General features: G+C 43.9%; 1 protein-coding gene across 1 annotated transcript in view; it reads left to right on the top strand.

Annotated features, from left to right (window-relative positions):
- ctnnd2b (catenin (cadherin-associated protein), delta 2b) overlaps nt 1–20,725 on the top strand; it is an 85,529-nt gene that overhangs the window by 8,046 nt on the left and 56,758 nt on the right. Inside the window, exon 2 of the mRNA XM_079453829.1 lies at nt 16,672–16,799. Within this exon, the coding sequence (XP_079309955.1) occupies nt 16,677–16,799 (123 nt within the window). The 5' untranslated portion in view covers nt 16,672–16,676. The remainder of the gene's footprint in view (nt 1–16,671; nt 16,800–20,725) is intronic.

Here is a 20,725-nt window from a genome sequence, read left to right as displayed (position 1 = left end):
TAATTCACCTCGTTAGGGTTTCATTCCCATCAGCTGTCACCACTCTCCCCATGTAATCACTCCTCGTTAGTGTCTCCCTTTATATGGTCTCAGTTTTCTCTCTGTTCAGTGTTGGTGCATTGTCTTTATCTATTGTCTACTGTTCATGTGTAACACAGATGTCTTGTCGTTGGATTACATGTTGTTCCTGTTCCAGTTTGTAGACTTATTATTTTTCTTTTATAGAAACCTTGGTTTTTCCCCTCGTGGAAAGTGTTTGTTTCTAGTGTTTGTTGGCTAGTGTGTTTTTGTTCTTGTTTTTCCCCATTGCGGGTGTTTTATTTAATAAACATTTATATTTAACCTTCGTCTGCCTGCATCTGGGTTCTGTCCAAAACCATTTCGTGACAGCGCTGTGCTTAAATGTGATTCTGTGCGCATAACTGGACACAAATTGAAAATCAAGTTTGTGGAAACAAATTATAAAGCGTTTCATCCAGCTTAAAAACTTAAAAAGTAAGTAACAGCCAGGAAGTCACAAATCATATATTAAGTTCTTGTTGCTGGGTTATTATCATGTCATATATTGTTGGTTTTAAAATGATATTTTATATTTTATTTAAAATGTTTATTTATTATTGTTAAATGCCCAACACAGAAAGGCAATGAGTTTCATTAATAAAAGAACGTTTTTTAAAAGAATGTGTTGAACTTAGCCTAGGGTGAATATATAAATTCTTAAACGAAAATAGACTTGTTTAGTGCACATTTATGGAGCCTCAATTCGAAACAGTGAAACGCAGTCTTTAAGTACAAAACATGTAAATTTGTGTAACTGTAACTCCCCAAAATCGATACAATATAAAAATTACAAAAATAATAAAGGAGACGAAATGTCTTAGCTTTACCATAAGTCTATAGCTACGGTTAGATCTGGGCTGTCATGTCCTTGTGCTGCGTGTGCTTGGAAAACCACTGGTTTTGGACCAGAAACGCGTAACTGGTCTGACAGCACAAAAAACTCTTTGTGATGGGGTTTGTTGTAGAATTGCTTGTGTATTTTCTAGTGACTTTGGAGATTGGTTGCCAGCCCAAAGTTCCCAAACATGTGAAGATACATTCATTTATTTTATTTTCGTATTCCTGAGCCCGTTTTGAATGACAGTAAATGGAGTTGAAGGGCCGATTCCATCGACTCCAAAAGAGTTGAGACTTGGAGTCCACTCCAAAAAACCCGGAACCGAACTTTGACGCATGCGTATTAGGTTTGTGCCCCTATTGGACACCGGCACTCTGACTCACATGCGTCAAAGTTCTCTCGTCCAAGAAGAAGAAGAAGTGCTTTTGTGAACGCGCGCCATACACTGACAAGACAAGAGAATATATCGATTAAACTCAGTATTTTGTTTTGTTTTTTGCACATAAAGCAATGACAAGATTAGCCAAGTAACGGTTCTTCTTGGTTTCTTTTGCTTGTTTGTGAATGTGTACCAGAACTTAATGGCTGCCCATGAACGCGCGCATACGCAGTAACGTTTGTTTATGTTGTCAATTTGAAGGTGTCTATAGCATTGTTAGCGCTTTACTTCTGGCTATTATATTAAAATTCATAAATTTGTGATACATTTGTAAAGATTACTGTATATTGGTAGCCAAAACGTGCAAGTATCATAAACATTTGTTAATCAGCTTTTTTGTGACCTTTTGGTCGAGGAAACTAACTTGCAACTAATCTCCATGTTAGCCTACAAAAATACGTCATCCCTGCAGCACTCTATTTAACAGTATTATAAAAAATACGTCGAAGGTGACTATTTTTCACACATAAGTCCTTAGGTAGTCGCAATGAGTAGGCTACAGCCATGGTTAGCACTTCATTAGTTCTTCATTAAGCCTTTTTTTCATCTGTAGTTCATGTTGAAGCATGCATTAGTTCAGGCAGTAGTACTGTTTTTCCTCTTTGGTACAGTGATAACTGAACAAGGTAATAAACACAGATAACATTAGTAAACACAATGTCAACCCTTTCCAGCAGCAACGTCATTAATCCCATACCAGGCCAGGGCTCATATTGAGCCAAGTGCTTCAACCCAGAGCTACGCAGGCATGACAGGCATGTCATCATGCCATGTTTGAAAAATTCAAGCCTCATACTGACTTCCCATGATGCATTTTCCAGGCTTGCATCTGAATTGCAAATATATCTTCTGTCATTTTTCTGACACATTACAAATCATCAGTTGTCTCCGTCGTTTCAGTTTTAGACACATTTAAAAAGTTAATCATAAGCTTGCATGTAAAGAACATAAAACATTTCAGTGGGCGAAGACACTTTTTTTCTTGATTTAACGTTACAACACAGTGTTCAGTAATTCCGATTCAGTCTCAAAAGTATTCATTTCAAGTGCTTGAAAGTGTGAAATAAAAAGCACTGCAGATTGTAATTTCTCCATTGTTTTTCTTTCCTTAAGAAAATTAGACTGCAAGTAATTAATTCACTCATTTTAACTGCATTCATTTTGTAAATGGACGCCAAAGCCTACAGGAATAATTGTTTCAATTATGGTTCATAATGTGCAGAGGCCATACCTTTAATATGCTGTTGTGTAAGTCTTAAGAAAAATTAAGACTGGAAAAGGCGACCATTGAATGAAACAAAAAGGTGCTCAAACATCACCACCAGAGACTATAGAGGAGAAAAGCCCTTATAAGCATTGGGGCCTGTTTGATCACAGCGAGCCTCACATAATTCCTCTTTATCATCGATGACACGCTCAGCTGTCCTTTGAGAACATGATTCGAGGAGCATTTTAATTGCCTCACATTTGCACTGCTTCTCAATGTATCATTGACATTTTGAGCGAAAGAGACATTTCTTGGAAAACTATGCATTTCTTCACCAAGACCTTGCATAATTCATTAGCTCTAAAACCATGAAGTACGCGGTAAGAATTGCCACACACTTATAGTCAAAAATCACGGTTGGACTACAGTACATATATACAGTCCTTAACTAATGTATTGGACCACCTGTCATAAAGTGAAAGCACAAATATATTAGGAATCTGTCAAAAATGTGTTTTAAAATGTCATTGGTATTAGCCAATAACTAACTGAAACTAAAAATACTCTTATTTCACTTTTTATGCCCAAATGAGCCGGCATATTTAACTTCTATAAGAAGTCAGAAATTGATTAAGCGCAAAATTCAACAATTAAAACAGAGAAGGACTTTAAATAAATCAAAATAATCGGGCATATGAATAAAAAATAGGGCTGTCAACGTTTATTTATGCGATACATTTTTCTCAGATTAACGCGTTAAAATATTTAAACGCAATTAACGGAGCATCCAGTTATTTGTCATCCTTTCGTTACTTTAAATAATCCCTCTCTTATTCCTGTAAAGGCCTTTAAACCGTTTGAGCGCGATTTGAAAGAGTTGCTTTTAACGCGTTAAGTATAGATAAACAGCTTCTAGCTGTCCCGGATGGTCAACTACTTCCAGTAGAAATTCGAAATGCAGATTGATGCACAATCTAACTGTGCGTTCACACCAGATGCAAATGAAGCGTTTAAACGCGAGGGATTTACATGTTAAGTCAATGCAAAGACGCGATAGACATTGTCAGGAGTTGAAAAATTGGAACACGTCCCATGACATGAATTTGTGTCTGTTGTCAAAATGTTCAAGCGTAAAAATACGTGCGAATAGCGCGATGTATTGTGTCTGTTACTGTGTGTTCACACCGAGCGCGAATGAGGCGTCAAGCGCGAGTGATTTACATGTTAAGTCAATGTAAAGACGCGATAGACGCGCTTGCGGCGCGAATAGCGCGAATGAGGCGGCGCGAATGACGCGAATGACGCGAATTGCGCGAATGACGCGAATGAAGCGAATGAAGCGAATGACGCGAGTTGAAAAATCTGAACTTTGGCAGAAATTCGCGCCGCGTTAACCAATCAGGAGCCTGCTTGAGTAGTGACGTAGACGACGTAGCGAGCAGAGGCAGAAATAAAAAATGGAGGACACGCTCATCTCAGTGTGTGGACACCCGGAGCTATATGATACGTGTTCATAAAAATAGGAATAAAAAGGATCTTGCTTGGAAGAAAGTGAGTGAGGAGGTCGGAGAATCCGGTAAATTGTAAAAACATTTTCGTGAAGCGAATTTCACTCGCGAATGACGCGAATAGCGCGAATGACGCGTTTTTCATGCGCGAATAGCGTGAATGACGCGAATGAAGCGAATGACGCGAATGAAGCGAGTAAACACAAAATGTTCAAGCGTCAACTACTCGCGAATAGCGCGTTTTTGACGCCTCATTCGCGCTCTATGTGAACACACAGTTACGGCTAACCCACAACTCACCGTGAGTAGGCGGAGTTCAGTGACGCTCCACTGCATTCATAAATTATATAGCTGATGCGTCACCAAATTTACAAATGTAAGTACACAGTAAAGATAACATATGAAATAATGAATGAATCAATACCTTAAAGGCACAATGCATGATGTCTTAGCATTAGCCTGCTAGCACTGAAATCATGATTCCGCCCTCCATGCGAATCACCTTCCAAAGCCACGCCTCCTCCAAAAGACCAACACATTCTTATGTAAGCATGTACATACATGTCCAAAAGATACAGAGCAACCATGGTATCGTCGTTCATACCCTTTTGCTCCCGGGGCTGTCTCTATAGCATAAAAGCTGTACCGATGTTAATTTGAGTTTTTTGTCACTGCTTTTTCAAATAATGTCTCTCTTTTTTTATATTTACTATTTAAGGTTTCCTACGGTAAGTCGGGTTTGTGCTGCTTCTCCTCCATTCCCTCTATACCGAAACAGCGGATGTGAGCGTGCTGAAGACGTGAACTGGGTGCGCAGTGTGGTGCAAATTACATTGGATGAATATGTAAACAGGTCCAGTCTCAACCAATGGCTATAGTCAAAACGTTCGGCCAGGATGTTTTTATTGGTCGTAGTTATAAAGTTATAAATACAAAAAAATGTTTGACCACTATACTCCTTGATTGCTATCAGGATGTGAAGAGATTTCCAACCAGCATGACAAAGAAAATTCTGAACAGAATCATGCATTCTGCCTTTAATGGAAAGAAGAGATGTATTTTGATGTGTGTGACGGTTATTGGCCACAATGTTGTCTAGGCAACAGCAGCCACTTCCACTTCTTGTTAGCATGTCCCAGTGTGTGCATATTGTTTTGCTACACACTAAAATGTATATACTTTTCCATTAAAAAAGCACTATAAGTTCGCAGTATAAGTAGGATAATTGGGATGCAGGGACGGTTTCATCTTCACAACATAAACAGACGTTACTGCGCATGTGCACTTTTGTGACCCCACCTAAACAGCCGGTACACATTCAGAAAAATAAAGAGTGCCTGTAGATTATTTCTGATAACAATCTAAAGAAACCAAGAAGAACCGTTACTTGGCTAAACTTGTCTCTCCAATATCTTGAATTTAATGCGAAACCAAGCTCAACCGCTAAATGTCAATGTACCATACGGTTTGTTTAAATTCGACCAAACTGCAGGACCCGTTCAACAAATTGTTTATTTAATAAATGAACATACAACAAAACTCCAAAAAAGTTCATTTGATACAATTATTATAGAATAAAATATACATTACATTACATTTACGCATTTGGCAGACGCTTTTATCCGAAGCGACTTTGCTTTGTACTATACATTTGTTTCTGAGTATGTGCAATCCCTTGGGATAGTACCCATGACCTTGGCATTGCTAGCGCCATGATCTAACCACTGAGCCACAGGAAAAGTTGTATTAATAATTGTTATATTATTAGACACTAGCTAAACACAAACTGGAAGTTAACAGGGGTTTTGGCACAGGTGCGTTCGATGAAACGGTCTATACAGACATGGCTAAAGGCTGCGTCAGTGAATCTATGTCAGACAGCGCACCAGTATTAAGTTCTATTTCGTGCTTGAATTAACAAAACCACACAAGGTTATGTCAGAAAGCCCGTTTCGTATAGCATTTTCATAAGAACAGATTCAATCGTATTACTAACATCCTAAATGAAAGCAAACGGTTGTGAACATGGGAATTCTGCATCAGATCTGCATAGAGCGGCAGCTCTTAAAGGGGCAGCATTCTTAAACCCTGATGCTGTGACTCCTGTCATTAATGTCAATCAAAGAACAAAAGAAAATAGCATTTAATGTGTTTGGTAGCTTTAGTTCTGTATTTAATTTAGAATGTAGACATTAAAGACTGTAAAGTGTTTGAGAATTTAATTCAATTTCCCCTTCAGTCGGTCTCTCGACGTTGTGAGAGACTGACTGGGGTTTGATCTTGAGAACCTACCTTCTCCGAGATAATTAATTAATAAAACGCCAATGGGCTTGGCGAATGGCACGCGCACGCCAGTCTCCGCCCCGTGCATACGGGTATAAAGGAAGATGGCGGCGGTCATTCACTCATCCTTTGTTCTTCGGAACCTGTGTGTTTGCTGATGCTACACGCGATACTCGACTTCGAGAAAAACCTGCTGGATTTATGACGCGGAGCAGCGGACTTCTCCTTTCGGTGGACTTCCCCTGGGCGTTTCGGCAGAAGGCTACAGACCTTAAGAGGTAAGTCCCTCCGGCTACGAGCATGTTTCGTAGCTGTATCCTTGGGTGCGACAGACTCATCCCGGAGTCTGACGGCCATGATTCCTGTGTCACTTGCTTGGGGCTCAAGCATGCTGAGGCAGGTTTTCACTGATGCAATGTCCCGTGTGTGCGGACATAGCAATCAGGGTGTTGCGGTCACGGTTGGCTACGTTCTTTCGAGCGCTGCCACCACCCCGTCTGTTTCCCAGGCGTGTTCAGCTGCCGTTTCGGCGAGGTTGACCGCTTTGGCGAGCGGCGGGGGTGATTTAGGGACGCCGATAGATGTCGCTCCGTCAGCTTCACGCTCGCGGACCATCTATACCTCTTCACGCTCACCTGGTTCGTCCCCTACGAGCGGCAGACGGCCGTCTCATAGTGGTAAGACTTCGCACACGGATGATGACGCTATCTCTGTCGCTGCGTCGGACAGCTGCCTGCTGGCATCGGATGCGGAAGAGAGCTCCGGAGGAGACTCAGGCTAAGATGTCGGCCATGTTTTCCCGGGCAGCCGCGTGCATCGGGTTGCAGGGTGTAACAACATCCTAGCCGGAACGCTCGCGGCTAGATGCGCGGTTTCGGGGGCGTGGTCAAAAGCCACGCCCCGCTCCGTTACCATTTTTCCCGGAGGTGCATGACGAGCTCGCCAAGTCCTGGAATGCGCTCCTTTTGGCGCGTTTCAGGCCGGAGGGCTCTGTGGCTGTGACTTCCCTGGTTGGTGGGGCGGCTAGAGTCTATGTTGACGTTCCCCGCGTGGAGCGTGCAGTCGCGGGCCACTTGTGCCCGCAGACAGCTGCCACTTGGGGGGGCTCGACCTAGACTCCCGTCCAGAGCACGTAAGCTCTTTGACACTCGTCGAGGACTTGCAGTGCTGCTGGACGAACCACCTCCGCTCTCCACGCCATGGCGGTCCTCCGGGTTTTTCAGGTAAGTCCTGAAGGATTTGGACGGCGGGAAGTTCGACCCAACTCGTATGAGAGCTACGTACTGCCACAGACCTCGCGCTACGAGCGACGAAGGCCACGGCACGTGCACTGGGTCGGTCGATGTCCACAATGGTGGTCCAAGTGAGGCATCTGTGGCTTAGTCTTGCGCAGGTGAGCGGCGCCCAGAACGTCGGTTCTGGATGCGCCCATCTCGCAAGCAGGGCTGCTTGGTGATACCGTGGAGGACGGCAGTTCTCCGCGGTCTGGCAGACTGAGGCGATCGAACAGATCCTGCCACGCGGCAACGTGCCCGCCAACAGGTCGGCATGGTCTCGGGCACAGTCTGGTTCCCAGCAGCCCTGCCCTCCCGCGGCGGCCCTCCGGTTAAGGAACCTCCCAGAAGACGACCCACCAGAGGTGGACCCCCGCGGAAGAGGGCATCTGTTCCCCGTCAGCAGCCCGCCAAGAGGTTCTTTAAAGCGGCCCTGACGGGACGAACCAGGGGGAGATTTTACTGGGCCCGAATCCCGGCCTTTCCAATGCCGGATCGGAAAAGGACGCTGCCTGCCGCGTTCCATTGAGTCTGGGCCCTTTTCAGGGTCCGGCGCCCACATACTCACAAAGAGACAAATCTCCCCTGGGTTTTCCTCCACAACACTCTCGTCCAGACAGTGTATGGGATGGATCGGGCCGCCGACCGCAATCTCCTCCGGACATTGCGTCGGGCCGCCTGAAGCAGGTAAACATACAGAGCCGTCAACCTCCCTGGGGGTCCCCCCTGTGCGAGGTGACCGTACTGTCAGCCACCGAACCAGCCTCCCCCGGCACGGTGAGGCAGATTGTCCCTCTGGTCCCGTTGTCACGGTTCTTGGGCGCTTGGTAGCGCACCAGCCCGTCACACTGGATAGAGAGGACGGTCCGTCTCGGTTACTCGATCCAATTCGCCAGGCGCCCCCCCCAAGTTTCGTGGCATTCTGTACACCTCGGGGCAAGGAGAGAATGCTTCCGTACTTCGGCAGGAGGTCGCCGCCCTTCTGGCGAAGGGTGCGGTCGAACCCGTCCCTATAACCGAGATGTCGTCCGGGTTTTACAGCCAGTACTTCATCGTGCCCAAAAAAGGGCGGGGGGCTGCGGCCCATTTTTGGATCTGCGGCACCTGAACAAGCACCTGCACAAGCTGCCGTTCAGAGTGCTGACGCAGAGGCGCATCCTGGGCTCAGTACGTCACCAGGATTGGTTCGTGGTGATCGACCTGAAGGACGGGTACTTTAACGTCTCTATTTTTCCCCGACACCGGCCGTTTCTACGGTTCGCGTTCGAGGGAAGGGCGTATCAGTACAGGGTCCTGCCATTCGGTCTGGCCCTGTCTCCACGTGTTTTTTCAAACAAGTGGAGGCTGCCTTAGCTCCTGTCAGGGAGCAAGGCGTGCGAGTGTTAAACTATCTTGACGACTGGCTTATCTTGGCACAATCGCGAGATGTGTTGTGCACGCACAGGGACCTTGTGCTTCGGCACCTAGACCGTCTAGGCCTCCGGGTCAACCAGGAGAAGAGCAAGCTCTCCCCCGCGCAGAGCACCTCTTACCTCGGTATGGAACTAGACTCTGTCCGTATGTCAGCACGTCTCACCAACGAGCGTGCACAGTCAGTGCTGCGTTGTCTGAGGTTGATCAGTCAGAATCCCTCGACGCCGCTGAAGAATTTTCAGAGGCTCCTGGGGCACATGCCGTCCTCGACGGGGGTAATCCCTCTCGGGTTGATGCACATGCGGCCGCTTCAGCACTGGCTACAGAGTCGGGTTCCCTGGACGGCGTGGCACGCCGGCACCAGGCGGATTACGGTAACGCCTCAGTGCCTTCGCACTCTCTTACCCTGGTCAGACTTGACCTTTTCTCCGAGCGGGGGTCCCGCTCGGACAGGTTTCGAGGCGTGTCGTGGGAACGACAGACGCCTCCCTGCAAGGGTGGGGTGCGGTGTGCAAGTGGGCACGCAGTATCGGGTCGGTGGACAGGTCCCCGACTGCGTTGGCATATCAACTGCCTAGAGTTGTTGGCAGTCCTTCTGGCACTGAGGAGGCTCCAGCCCCTCGTGCAGGACAAACACGTGCTAGTCCGGTTGGACAGCATGACTGCCGTAGCGTACATCAATCGCAAGGCGGCATACGCTCACCGCAGTTATCACAACTCGCCCGACGCCTCCTCCTTGGGAGTCAGCAGGTGAATCCCTGCGGGCCACGTTTCTTCTGGGCAACCTGAACCAGACAGCCGATGCGCTCTCTCGACAGTGTACTCCCCACGGAGAGTGGCGACTCCATCCCCGTGCAGCCCGGCTCATGTGGGAAGCGGTTCGGCAGGCACAGGTGGACCTGTTGCCTCCCCGGTCTCCACCCATTACCCGCTATGGTATTCCCAGACCGAGGGTCCCCTCGGCACGGATGCCCTAGCACACAGCTGGCCGCGGGACAAGCGGAAGTACGCCTTCCCCCCAGTGAGCCTCCTTGCACAGGTCCTGTGCAAGGTCAGAGAAAGGGGCATCAGGTTCTGGTGAGTGGTGCCATACTGGCCCAACCAGACCTGGCTCTCGGATCTGGTAGATCTGACGACAGCTCCCCTGGCCCATTCCCCTGAGGAAGGACCTTCCGTTGCAGGGGAAGGGCACGTTGTGGCACCCCAACGCAGGCCTCTGGAACCTCCATGCCTGGCCCCTGGACGGGACGAGGGCTTGCCCGTTAGCGGTCCGGGAGACTGTCTTACAGGCTAGAGCCCCGCCTCTAGGCGGTCATACGCCAATTGTCCTGGTGGCGCCAATTGTCCTGGTGTTCTCCCCGGGAGGAGAACCCGCGGAGTTGCCTGATCGGATCAGGTGCTGACCCGCAGGTAAGTATCCCCGTCAGCACAACCTGGTCACCAGGTTCCTCAGGAGCGCGAGAAGGGTGTGTCCACCCTGGCCGCGCTCTGTACCCTCTTGGGACCCTAATGTGGTCCTACAGGGCCTTGGTACGGCCCTGGTGAGCCCCTAAGTATTGCCAATCTTCCTCAGTCGGATGAAAGATGCACTCTTTGTGGCGCTCACCTCCATCAAGAGGGTGGGGGACCTACAGGCATTCTCTGTGTCCCAAAGGTGCCTGGAACTCGGGATCAGTAATTCTCACGTGGTCCTGAGATCCTATCCCGACAACGTGCCCAAGCTTCCCACTACTCCCTTCCGGGACCAGGTGGTGAACCTGCAGGCGCTCCCCTCCGGAGAGGAAGACCCAACCTTTCTATGTGTTGTGTCCAGTACGCGCGCTGCGCCTCGGTCTGGACCGCACACAGAGCATCAGAAGCTCTGAGCAGCTCTTTGTCTGTTCTGGGAGACGGCACCCGGGGGGGGCTGTCTCCAAACAGAAGTGGCGCACTGGGTACCAATCCCAGGATCGCGTGCCCGCTGGCAGTGAGAGCCCACTCCACTCGTGGGCACTGGCACAGGGCGCCTCTCTGGCAGACATTTGTAGAACTGCGGGTTGGGCTACGCCCAGTACCTTCACGAGATTTTACAATCTCCACGTGGAACCAGTTGCAGCACATCCCTTAAACGCCGCCAACGTTTAGGGTGGGCTCCTGGTTTGGGCGTACGCCTGCGAAAGCGCCTTCTCCCCTCACCAGGTGAGACTAGTGCGCTATTGTAGCCTACCTACTTTCCCCTCTCGGGCGAAGTATAGGCATTCCATCCATCACTAAGCATTGCACTTGGTAACAGACTGGGCGGAGCCGTCTGTTAGAACCAGGTCCGTTACAGGTAGAGTCATCCCTGCTCAGGCAGACCCCTGTATTAGGACTAGTGCCCCATACGTAGTGACTCCCCTTTGGGTCGTCCCGTGTGTTGAATTCCTCACTCAGGATTTCCCGATTGGTGAATCTGTGACCTCCCCGCCGGTGGTAATCCCACCTGGATTGTCCCCCTATTCGGGCTAACACCGTTCCGCATGTTGTTCTCCCCGCCGGGGAGACCATGTCATGTCTCCACATGTACCTCCCCTCCGGGTAGGATGTGGCCTCCGTAGCACACTCTTCTAAGAGGAGAGCAGTGTTTCCCCAGTGTTCGGCTCCGGACAGCTCCTCGCTACTAGAGGCGTACGCCACTGTCCGTGAGGCCGTCAGTAGAGGCTTCTCGGTATGACCAATACTATATGACTGGAAGATTACGTCTCGCGGTAGCACTCTGGGACTCGCTAGCCCAGTCAGGGTCGCTCCGCTAGAGGTCGTGATATCGGTGCAAGCGCTGTGGCGTTTAAGATTGATCCCCAGTCAGTCTCTCACAACGTCGAGAGACCGACTGAAGGGGAACGTCTCGGTTACGTCTGTAACCTCGGTTCCCTGATGGAGGGAACGAGACGTTGTGACTTCATGCCACAACGCTGCACCGAATCACTGCAGTGAACGGGAGTGCCCTCTCAGGTTCCTTAGTACAAAGGGTGAGTGAATGACCGCCGCCATCTTCCTTTATACCCGTATGCACGGGCGGAGACTGGCGTGCGCGTGCCATTCGCCAAGCCCATTGGCGTTTTATTAATTAATTATCTCGGAGAAGGTAGGTTCTCAAGATCAAACCCCAGTCAGTCTCTCACAACGTCTCGTTCCCTCCATCAGGGAACCGAGGTTACAGACGTAACCGAGACGTTATCTGTAGCTCTCAGTTATTCTGTACTTCAATGTTGAATGGCTAAAATGAATGTTAAAAAAAGTTTAATGGAGACATCAGTTGCGGTTCTTATATCAGAATGTTTCATTCATTCATAAAATGATGCTGTTAAAGAAATCTGTTGTTTCTTCATTAATGTGGAGATTAAATGTTAAATTATTAGAATGTAAAAGTATATTTAAAAACATTAATGTTATGTGCGATTAATCTTTTAATCGAATGACAGCACTATCAAAAAATAATAAAGTATCAAATATTCAGGGATAGCAACAATAATTATATTTTAGCATTAGAAATACCACTGTGACTAAAGCTCTTACACATACTGGGGGAATAACTATTACAGAAACATGCTTTTAATTTAATAAATGCAATCCTTATATTTTACTTTCCTGGCACAATAAAAATGTTTACAGGTTGCGCAGGACACAGCTCAATTACACTTATTAAAATCTAAAGGACACATTATGTAATGCCTCATCTCCAGGCTCTGTGCAGAAGCTCATAACATCATCTCCCAGTGTGCCAGCTTCAGAGAGAAAGAGATTAGTTGTACTTTAAGATTTTATTGAACATTTTAATCTTCCAATGTTTTCAGTGTGTGTCGAAACAGAATAAACAAATGTCAGAATACAAAAGGTCTGATTAATGTCAGTGTGTTTAAGGGAGCCGTCCGCTGTTTTTTGTTCTGTTCAGAGCATCAAGATTGTAACGCATGGTCTTAATCGACAGCGTTTGTCTTTAGCTTTACAAACAATACATGTGAGGTGCACAAAAGTGTTTTGGGAATATTTGCCAGTTTTCTTCTTTGCACGGCCACATACAGATATAAAGTTATATATCTCATATATTCAATATACTTATTTGCTTTTTTATAAATTGAACATGTGAACATGTTCTCAAAATTATGCTTTGAGTTTTAATGCACAGCCCCAATTTCCCAGTCGTATTTTCTTATCAAGTTTGGTATTGTCTCAAGAATACTTTTGTACTGTATAACGTAAAGTGCTGGTGGATGTGGGGGTGCCATTGTGACATGATCTGTCTTTTGTTTGTGCATTTTGATACTTTAGCATCCACTGGGGTCAGGTGACTTCTAGTTGTGTACCGTGAAGCAGCCAAGATGCTTGCCAATGGCAACACCCGTCTCTTCAGTACTTTACAGTGTAGGTAAATATTATTGTAGGTTCAAGAGACACAGCAGGTCTATAACATCTGGTGTTTTCACAGGTCTTGAATGAAATTTGTTGTGGTGACTCTTAGACAAAGTGGGAAATGTCCAATGGGACTAAAGCGTTGTCAAACACATATGGCTATTATCTTAAAGGGCTTTAATTGGGATGAAAATGCAAACGCAGGGCAGATGTCTTCAATGAGACGTTGGTTACGGATAACAAGATGAGCAGGTTGTGGAAAATAAGATTGCCGAGGATTCATTGTGAAACAAATTAGATTACTTGACATCTTGGTGATATTGTCATCTTGTTGTTTTTATAGTCCTGGTTGTCAGTAATATGGGCTTCTTTTAGGATTTTAGGTTTTCTGTTTTTCGTAGAGACTGTTGCAATGAGTTGTATTTAGTCCCAGAGGACTGTGCAATTCCATTGGGTGCCATCACATGACTCTCTTGAACCTGCATATATGAACCTCATTTACAATAAACACATACTCAGAGTTGTCCTGCACAGTCACTCTTGAATTTATTGTTTGACCGTTCGTAGGCTAGATTTTTTGTAAATGTACAGTACGTAATCTGTGCTTTCATTCACATTCATTCGGAAACATTAGCGCGTGTAGCATTTTGCCATGCAGCCACACCTTGAATCATCAGTGCGAACCATCTTGAGAAGAATTAGTTGCTGTGTGTACTGTCTCAGCGATATAATCAACTGTAAGCCTCATTGTTGTCTTTCTAGTGAGAGAGAGAGACTGTCACAATGAATTGATATCTCTATGGCAACAGCAGCCAGTTAGTTTAGCTTAGGCATGATGTCATAGGCAAATGAAGCATTCAGACATGTGCGGCAAAGCCCCAATAGAAATATATTTTCTCTTTAAGTGCTTTCAGCAACTCCAGGCTTGATTCTCATCATTTCACAAAGTTCTGCATTCACTATGTCTTTTCAGCTATTTGATCTTTGAGCCCACACCAGAGAAGCTAAAAATGTCTGAACCCAGCATAATCATTTAAGACAAACGTCACTGGGGAAGCGGTGTGTTAAATGAAAATCACACATCGCTATTACACGTCGCTAACAGTGATAACACAGGCTCCTCTCCTGTTTCATTTATTTTGTGTTTACAATGAAATTGAGGTTGTGTTACTGGACTCTCCTGTGTACTGTGTAACAAGTAGAGTCAGGGCTATTGTAAAAGACGTTTTAGTCAAATTACGTTAAACGTTCACTTTGTAGCACAGGTCTGTTTCTAGGGCAACTGTGGCCTTGGATTGATTGTAGTTGTCATGTTACCCATAATACTATTAGACCCTTTTACCTGTTTCCGAGTCTTTTCCCACTCAACACATACAAGCCTAAAGTTATAGGTCTATTAAGATTCTAAAGTTAGACATGTTTGAATCAGACGTAGTCATGCAATGATGCAAAAAGAAGAGGCGTTTGCGCTGTAAGCCGTTTGTAAATATGGCCCCAACTTTTCAATATTCAAGTGTACAGATTTGTATGATGTTTTATTGTCTATTGTTTAAAAAAACTGACACAAAGAAAACATATAAATTGATGTGTTTTATTTATATCTGTAAATCAGTTGAATTCAGCAATCAAGGTAAATCTCTGCATGCCATTGTTCACTTATAAGAATTAGACAAATATTTTTGATGTGTAAACTAGTATCGGTGTAAATAAAGAACAATTAATTAAACACCGTTCTTCTATTCATCCAACACAATCTCACTTTTTAACAAGGTGGCTAATTCATATGAATTAAAAGAAATGTATTTGTACTTTTAAGGGTGCAGTCAGTAACAATTTTGCTGAGTACTTCACCATTCTAAACAGTGACTGTCAATGGCGTCATATCCGCGTTACCCTTTGTTACCGCCTTTACTGACGTGGAAACCGCATGACAACAGTGTCGTGGACAAATGCAGAAGAAGTGTCTAGAGTCTTGCGTCTAGCAAGCCACTGGCTTGTTTTGAGCTGTCACTTATTTATGGACCACAATTATACACAACATTAATAAAACTTTAAAACTTTACCTCATGCACTAACATGATTTCTCCATCCCGTCTGATTGTTTGCGCTCCTTCACAGCATCATCAAGCTACGGCTTAGTTGTTGTTTTGATATTGCGCCCTATTGCTGCGTTTTTCACAAACTGTACCTTTAACTGTAGTATAATTTGCTTTTGCACCAGTGTCGCTAGATTTAGAGGGGGGTTGGGGGAGAGGCTTCAGTATTTCTTTTTCTAATATTCTTTCTATTTATATGATTCACACATTGTACAAATTCATAGGAATTAGTAAAATAGTTACACCGTGTCTACAACGGACGTGACCGTCACGACTTGACAAAAGACATCAGAAACGCATTAAAACCCATTATAATTTAAAATGTTGAATCCACACTGGATTCAGCACTATGCGCCTGACGCGGTGTACATGATATAACTTAACCCATAAGATAACAGTTTGACCCAGAAAAGAAAAGTTGGGTCACAAAAGCTGATCCATTCAAACATCTTTTGGTATTAAATTGAAAATGTATCTGTATTTTTCCCCCGTCTCAAGCTGTGCTGCACCAGGGACTGGCATTTATTTCATAGATTGTAAAATTGGGATTTTTTGTTTGTATATTCTCTGTACCACCTAGACATATGTATTAGCAACTGTGCATGTTAACTGTTGTGTTGTGGTTGCGGCTCTGCGAGCTGTATAAGAGCTCATGCTGAACCTGGGCAGCCATTTTATCACCGCTCCTGCCGTGTGCACTATTCTGCTGGGAGGCTTTAAATTTGGCCGGTTGTTTTTGGGGAGGGATATCTGGAGAAGAAGCTAGGGGTGCTTCTAAAATGACCAAAGCATTGTAACAGAGCTTTGTTACTTGAAACCCAAAGTCTTTTCTGAAGATGATGTTTACAAATCAAAGCATGACAAGACAAGAGTGTCTGGGAGTTACAAACCTCAAGAGATGGGAAGGAACAAAGTAGGTCAAAGACATAGAAAGTAAGAGAGAGAGACAGTTAATTATAATAATAAAGTATTATGTCGTGACAAACAAACACAATGTGGATAAAGCTTTACGACTGGTATTATGACAGCTGAAAAAGTGGTGAACCGCAATTTTCTAATCAATTTAACTGACAGTCTGTCATGGGAAAGGATCTGTTTGAACTCATTACTCTGAAGCATAAAACTGTCAAAGCTTTGTGGATGTCATCATGCATACTTTCTGACTATGTTGTCTTGTTTCCTCAGAAGTAATGCCAGTACCAGACCAGCCCTCTGAGAACTCCAGCATGTTGAGCCCAGTACTGAACGCCTCCAATGGAGACGGGTCCGAGACAGAGACCACTTCTGCAATCCTGGCCTCTGTAAAAGAACAGGTGGGTACTTTAATCCAGAACCTTCAATTTGTTTACTCTACATCCACGAATCTTCAACTTTTAAAACAAATCCAAGGGTGTCTCGGAAAGTCACTCATTTTCACAGTACGATTTCCGCCACACGGCTATGATATGCAACATTTCTTCCCTCCCATTTTCCAACACTTTAATTAGAAACTCTCTAAATGTTTAAATACAGTAAACAGTAATTACACCGAGCCGTGCCGGTCTTTAGATGACATGCATATGCCATCTGGCCAAAAGAGCAGCAAGGTCTGGTGGGTTTTGAATTATCCTGTGCTGCCGGTTCCATTTAGCGCCTTGTTTCTCGGATTCACAGATACAAATGGCGCTAAATGGATTCCGATGGTCAACGGCTGTTGCGCCTCGGTGTCATGTGGTTTTGTGAATAAGTAGGTGCAATTGCATGTTAGTTTTGGGGTTGTGTGATGTAAGAAACGTGTAATATTTGACACGCTACCTGGTCACTCCGCTGGGGGGTATCTGTAATGCAACTGGTGTCTGAACTTCCTGTCTTGATCTGTCAGCAATATTGACATATGATCGTAATTGCTTGTGACCTCCTGCCATGAAAATTAGGTTGTTTGTGAAACGCATTACATGATTATTGCACGTCTCAAACTGTGACGTGATAATGGACAGTATTTCTCACTTGTGCATATATGTCTGGCTGGAGGCTATTTTTGGGTCAGCGTAGGGCCACGTGTAGATAGAAATGAATCGTGACAAGGCACTCACTTCCTGCTAATGCCTAGCTCGCCACCCTTCCTTTTAACCACAGGACCGAAAAAATATACACTTGGAGTGTTAAAGTAGGCCACAGCCATAGGTCTAGCTCTCCTATCAGAGGGAGAAAAACTGTCAGCCGTATTTTTTCAAGCATTTCACTGGAGGCTACTGGTGTACAGAAACGACTTCCTGTGCAGTGTTTTTCTCTGAGAGCAGATTAGGCCACGCCCAAGTAATGGTGGGAATCAGCAGGGACGTGGCGATACAATGTTATATTGATATCTGGGTCACAATATGGTAATATGTATTGTTCTTGGACATTGGTGCGCATAATAAAATGGCAGGAAATGGATGAATAAGTGAACCCCATTGACCACAACAATATTTTATTCAATTTCTACGGGTTAAACATCTTAGAGCTTGGTATCGCTAGAAAAAAAAATGGATATAAAGTTAACGAAAAACTAAGAAATATCTCAATTTTTTTGTTGCGTCATTTTAAATAATTTCAAGTCTCATGGCAGTTTGTTGACACTCCCTAAAAGCACCAGCCCTGCCCTTAAAGTGTCATTCTTACTTTCCGCCTCTATTTTATGGTAAAATGTTACTTGATGTGAGATAATTCTAATTTAAATATGTGTGATTGGTGTTATTGTAAGAAAGAAAGGCTGGCATGATAGACGTTCAGAATATACACAGACAAATAACTCTTTATAATCTTGTTTTATTGTCTATTTGGATTTTTTTTTTGACAAATCTGTGTCCTCCACTAGATGGCGATCCCCCATTTAGAGTCCTAATACTAAAAGCAGTTTTTCACGGAGGTCGTGAGGCAACATTTACAGATAACTGTGTATCAAAGATTTAAAACCTACATAGAGTACGATTGACAAAGGCAGTTTTGTAAGATAAAGCTCCTCTCACCTCTGCTATGTATAAAACAATGTTTCAAAATGTCTGGCAGAATGTACACGTCTCTTGTATGCCCGCTTTGTGTGCAGTTTTCAAGGTTGCACACGCCAGCAGAACACAGTCTCTCCTGTGAATGACTCTCTCCCGTTAAAATTATCCTGTATCGCTTATATTTCTGCTAAATAGAATCACATACAGTATGAGGGTCAGTGCGCAAGGACAGCATGTTGCACATGGATTATAGCAGTATATAATGCTTGCATTGTACAGTATGTTAAGAAATAGGTCCAACATGCTACATCAGCAGTACACGGGACTTTGTGATTTCTATCCGCAGGGGCCTTTTATAAAGTGCTTGACTGTGGTTTATTCTACTGTTTATAAAACCTTTATCTTATCGTCTTGGTGCAGTATGTGCGTCTCAGAGTTTTTTTAGTTTTATGTTATATTTGAAGAGTTTGGTTCCAAAATGAGATAAAAAAAATATAAATATCTAAAGAAAAATCAAAAATCTATTTTTTTATTGTGAAGTCCAATAAATATCTATCAAATTGTTTGTTTTGAGCCATAATAAACTAACTAACACAACTAAACATGTTAACATAATAAAGAACATGAAACATTTAAATCTCATCTTATTTTGGAAACAAACTCTTCATTTGCTTTGTGGAAATCTGTCTTTAAAGTCCCAATGAAATCAAAATGGAATATTGGCTTTTAGTATGATATACTGTATGTAAACTTTAGGAATATCTGTAAACCAATGTGCTGAAGATGTAAGCATTCAAAACGTAAAGAAAACCGCCAATAAGGATCAAAGATTTTGATGACGTCATATTTTGCACTTCAGCTTGTCATCAGAATTGTGAATTCGATATAATTAATATAATATAAAATATAATATAAATCAAATATCAAATAAATTGTTATGTTTGAACCAAACACAGACCGTAAGTTAACTTCAGGCCATGCGCGTGTGTCCGCTGAAACCATCAACAGCATGATCGTTTATGCGTTTTTGTCTCACCCAGCTCAGTTACATCCGCCGCACATAGCATCCTTAGGAATTCGGAACCATGACGTTTTTCACATAGTCAAATGATCCAAACATTACATCATATATCAACAACCAAAAAGGGGAAAGGCTTTAAGCTTGACATTTTAAGCTACATCCACAAATATGAAAAAAACTCAATCACAGATCACAGACTCAACAATTGCTCAGCTGTAGTGCTGTCTGTCCGCTATAATTTGAACGTTTTTTTAGTTAACATATCGTTATTGTTTGGTGACGAATTACCTGTGGAAGTGGCTTGGCACAAAGGCTGAGATTTTCACGGACATACATCTTCACCCTGCGTGCATTATAGTCTATCGACCTTTTTCACGTTTTCCGGGTTTCTCAGCCGCGGAAGTCTTCATAGTTTGGTACATTTCTATAGCGATAAATGGGAGATTAACAAAAATAGCTCGAAAAGCAAAAGAAAAACTCAACGATAGTGTTTTCACTACTTTCAACAAAATGATAAAATAGAGAGTTGATGACAGCAGTCTAAATATAGAATGATGTAAAATACAGTTCAATAGACGCTGTATAGGAAACACCCTCACATTAGCTTTAAAACATTTTTGTTATTTCATGCAAAGGTGATATAATACAAAGAATAGTGTTGCAACCGTCATACATTTAAAAAAAAAGAAAATATTAAAAACGTTAAGATGCTGATAACCGTCGAACGCATCATCACAAGCTTGTGAAAAGGTCCATTGGCTGTTTTGTGGGGGAGGAGCCACTCAGGATGTCCCACCCAATTCCTGTTTCAATAGAAATAAACATCAACGCATTGAACAAAACGGCACATTTCAAAGGTACTTCAGTGGCGTTTCTCTTCAGTTCTTTTAATTTGGTGCTAATTAAAAATAGTTGAACTATTGAAAAAGAAATGACCACTAAGTAGTATTGGCATTGTTAATCAAAGGTTATTTATAAGCATTTCAAGGTCCTTTTAGAGAAATACCTTTCAAGTGCTGGTTAAGCCAAGGTCAAATATTATTTCTCCATTTAATTCTTCCTGAGTTATTTCCCTTTTCGAACAAGAATGTTAATCAGCTCATTATATCTCAGTCTGATAGGGCAGAGTGATTTGCTTAAGCCAGGAGTAAAGACGCTTATTTCTTTGGTCACAGAATAATTAATGTCACATATTAAACCAAAATGGCTAGGTTGAGGCTTTTTCGGCGTCTCCTTCAAATGAGCAAATGAT

This window comes from Barbatula barbatula, assembly GCF_947034865.1.
Source record: "Barbatula barbatula genome assembly, chromosome: 3".
Taxonomy (NCBI): domain Eukaryota; kingdom Metazoa; phylum Chordata; class Actinopteri; order Cypriniformes; family Nemacheilidae; genus Barbatula; species Barbatula barbatula.
Note: the sequence above shows the minus strand (reverse complement) of the source record. Positions and strands in the feature narration are given on the sequence as shown.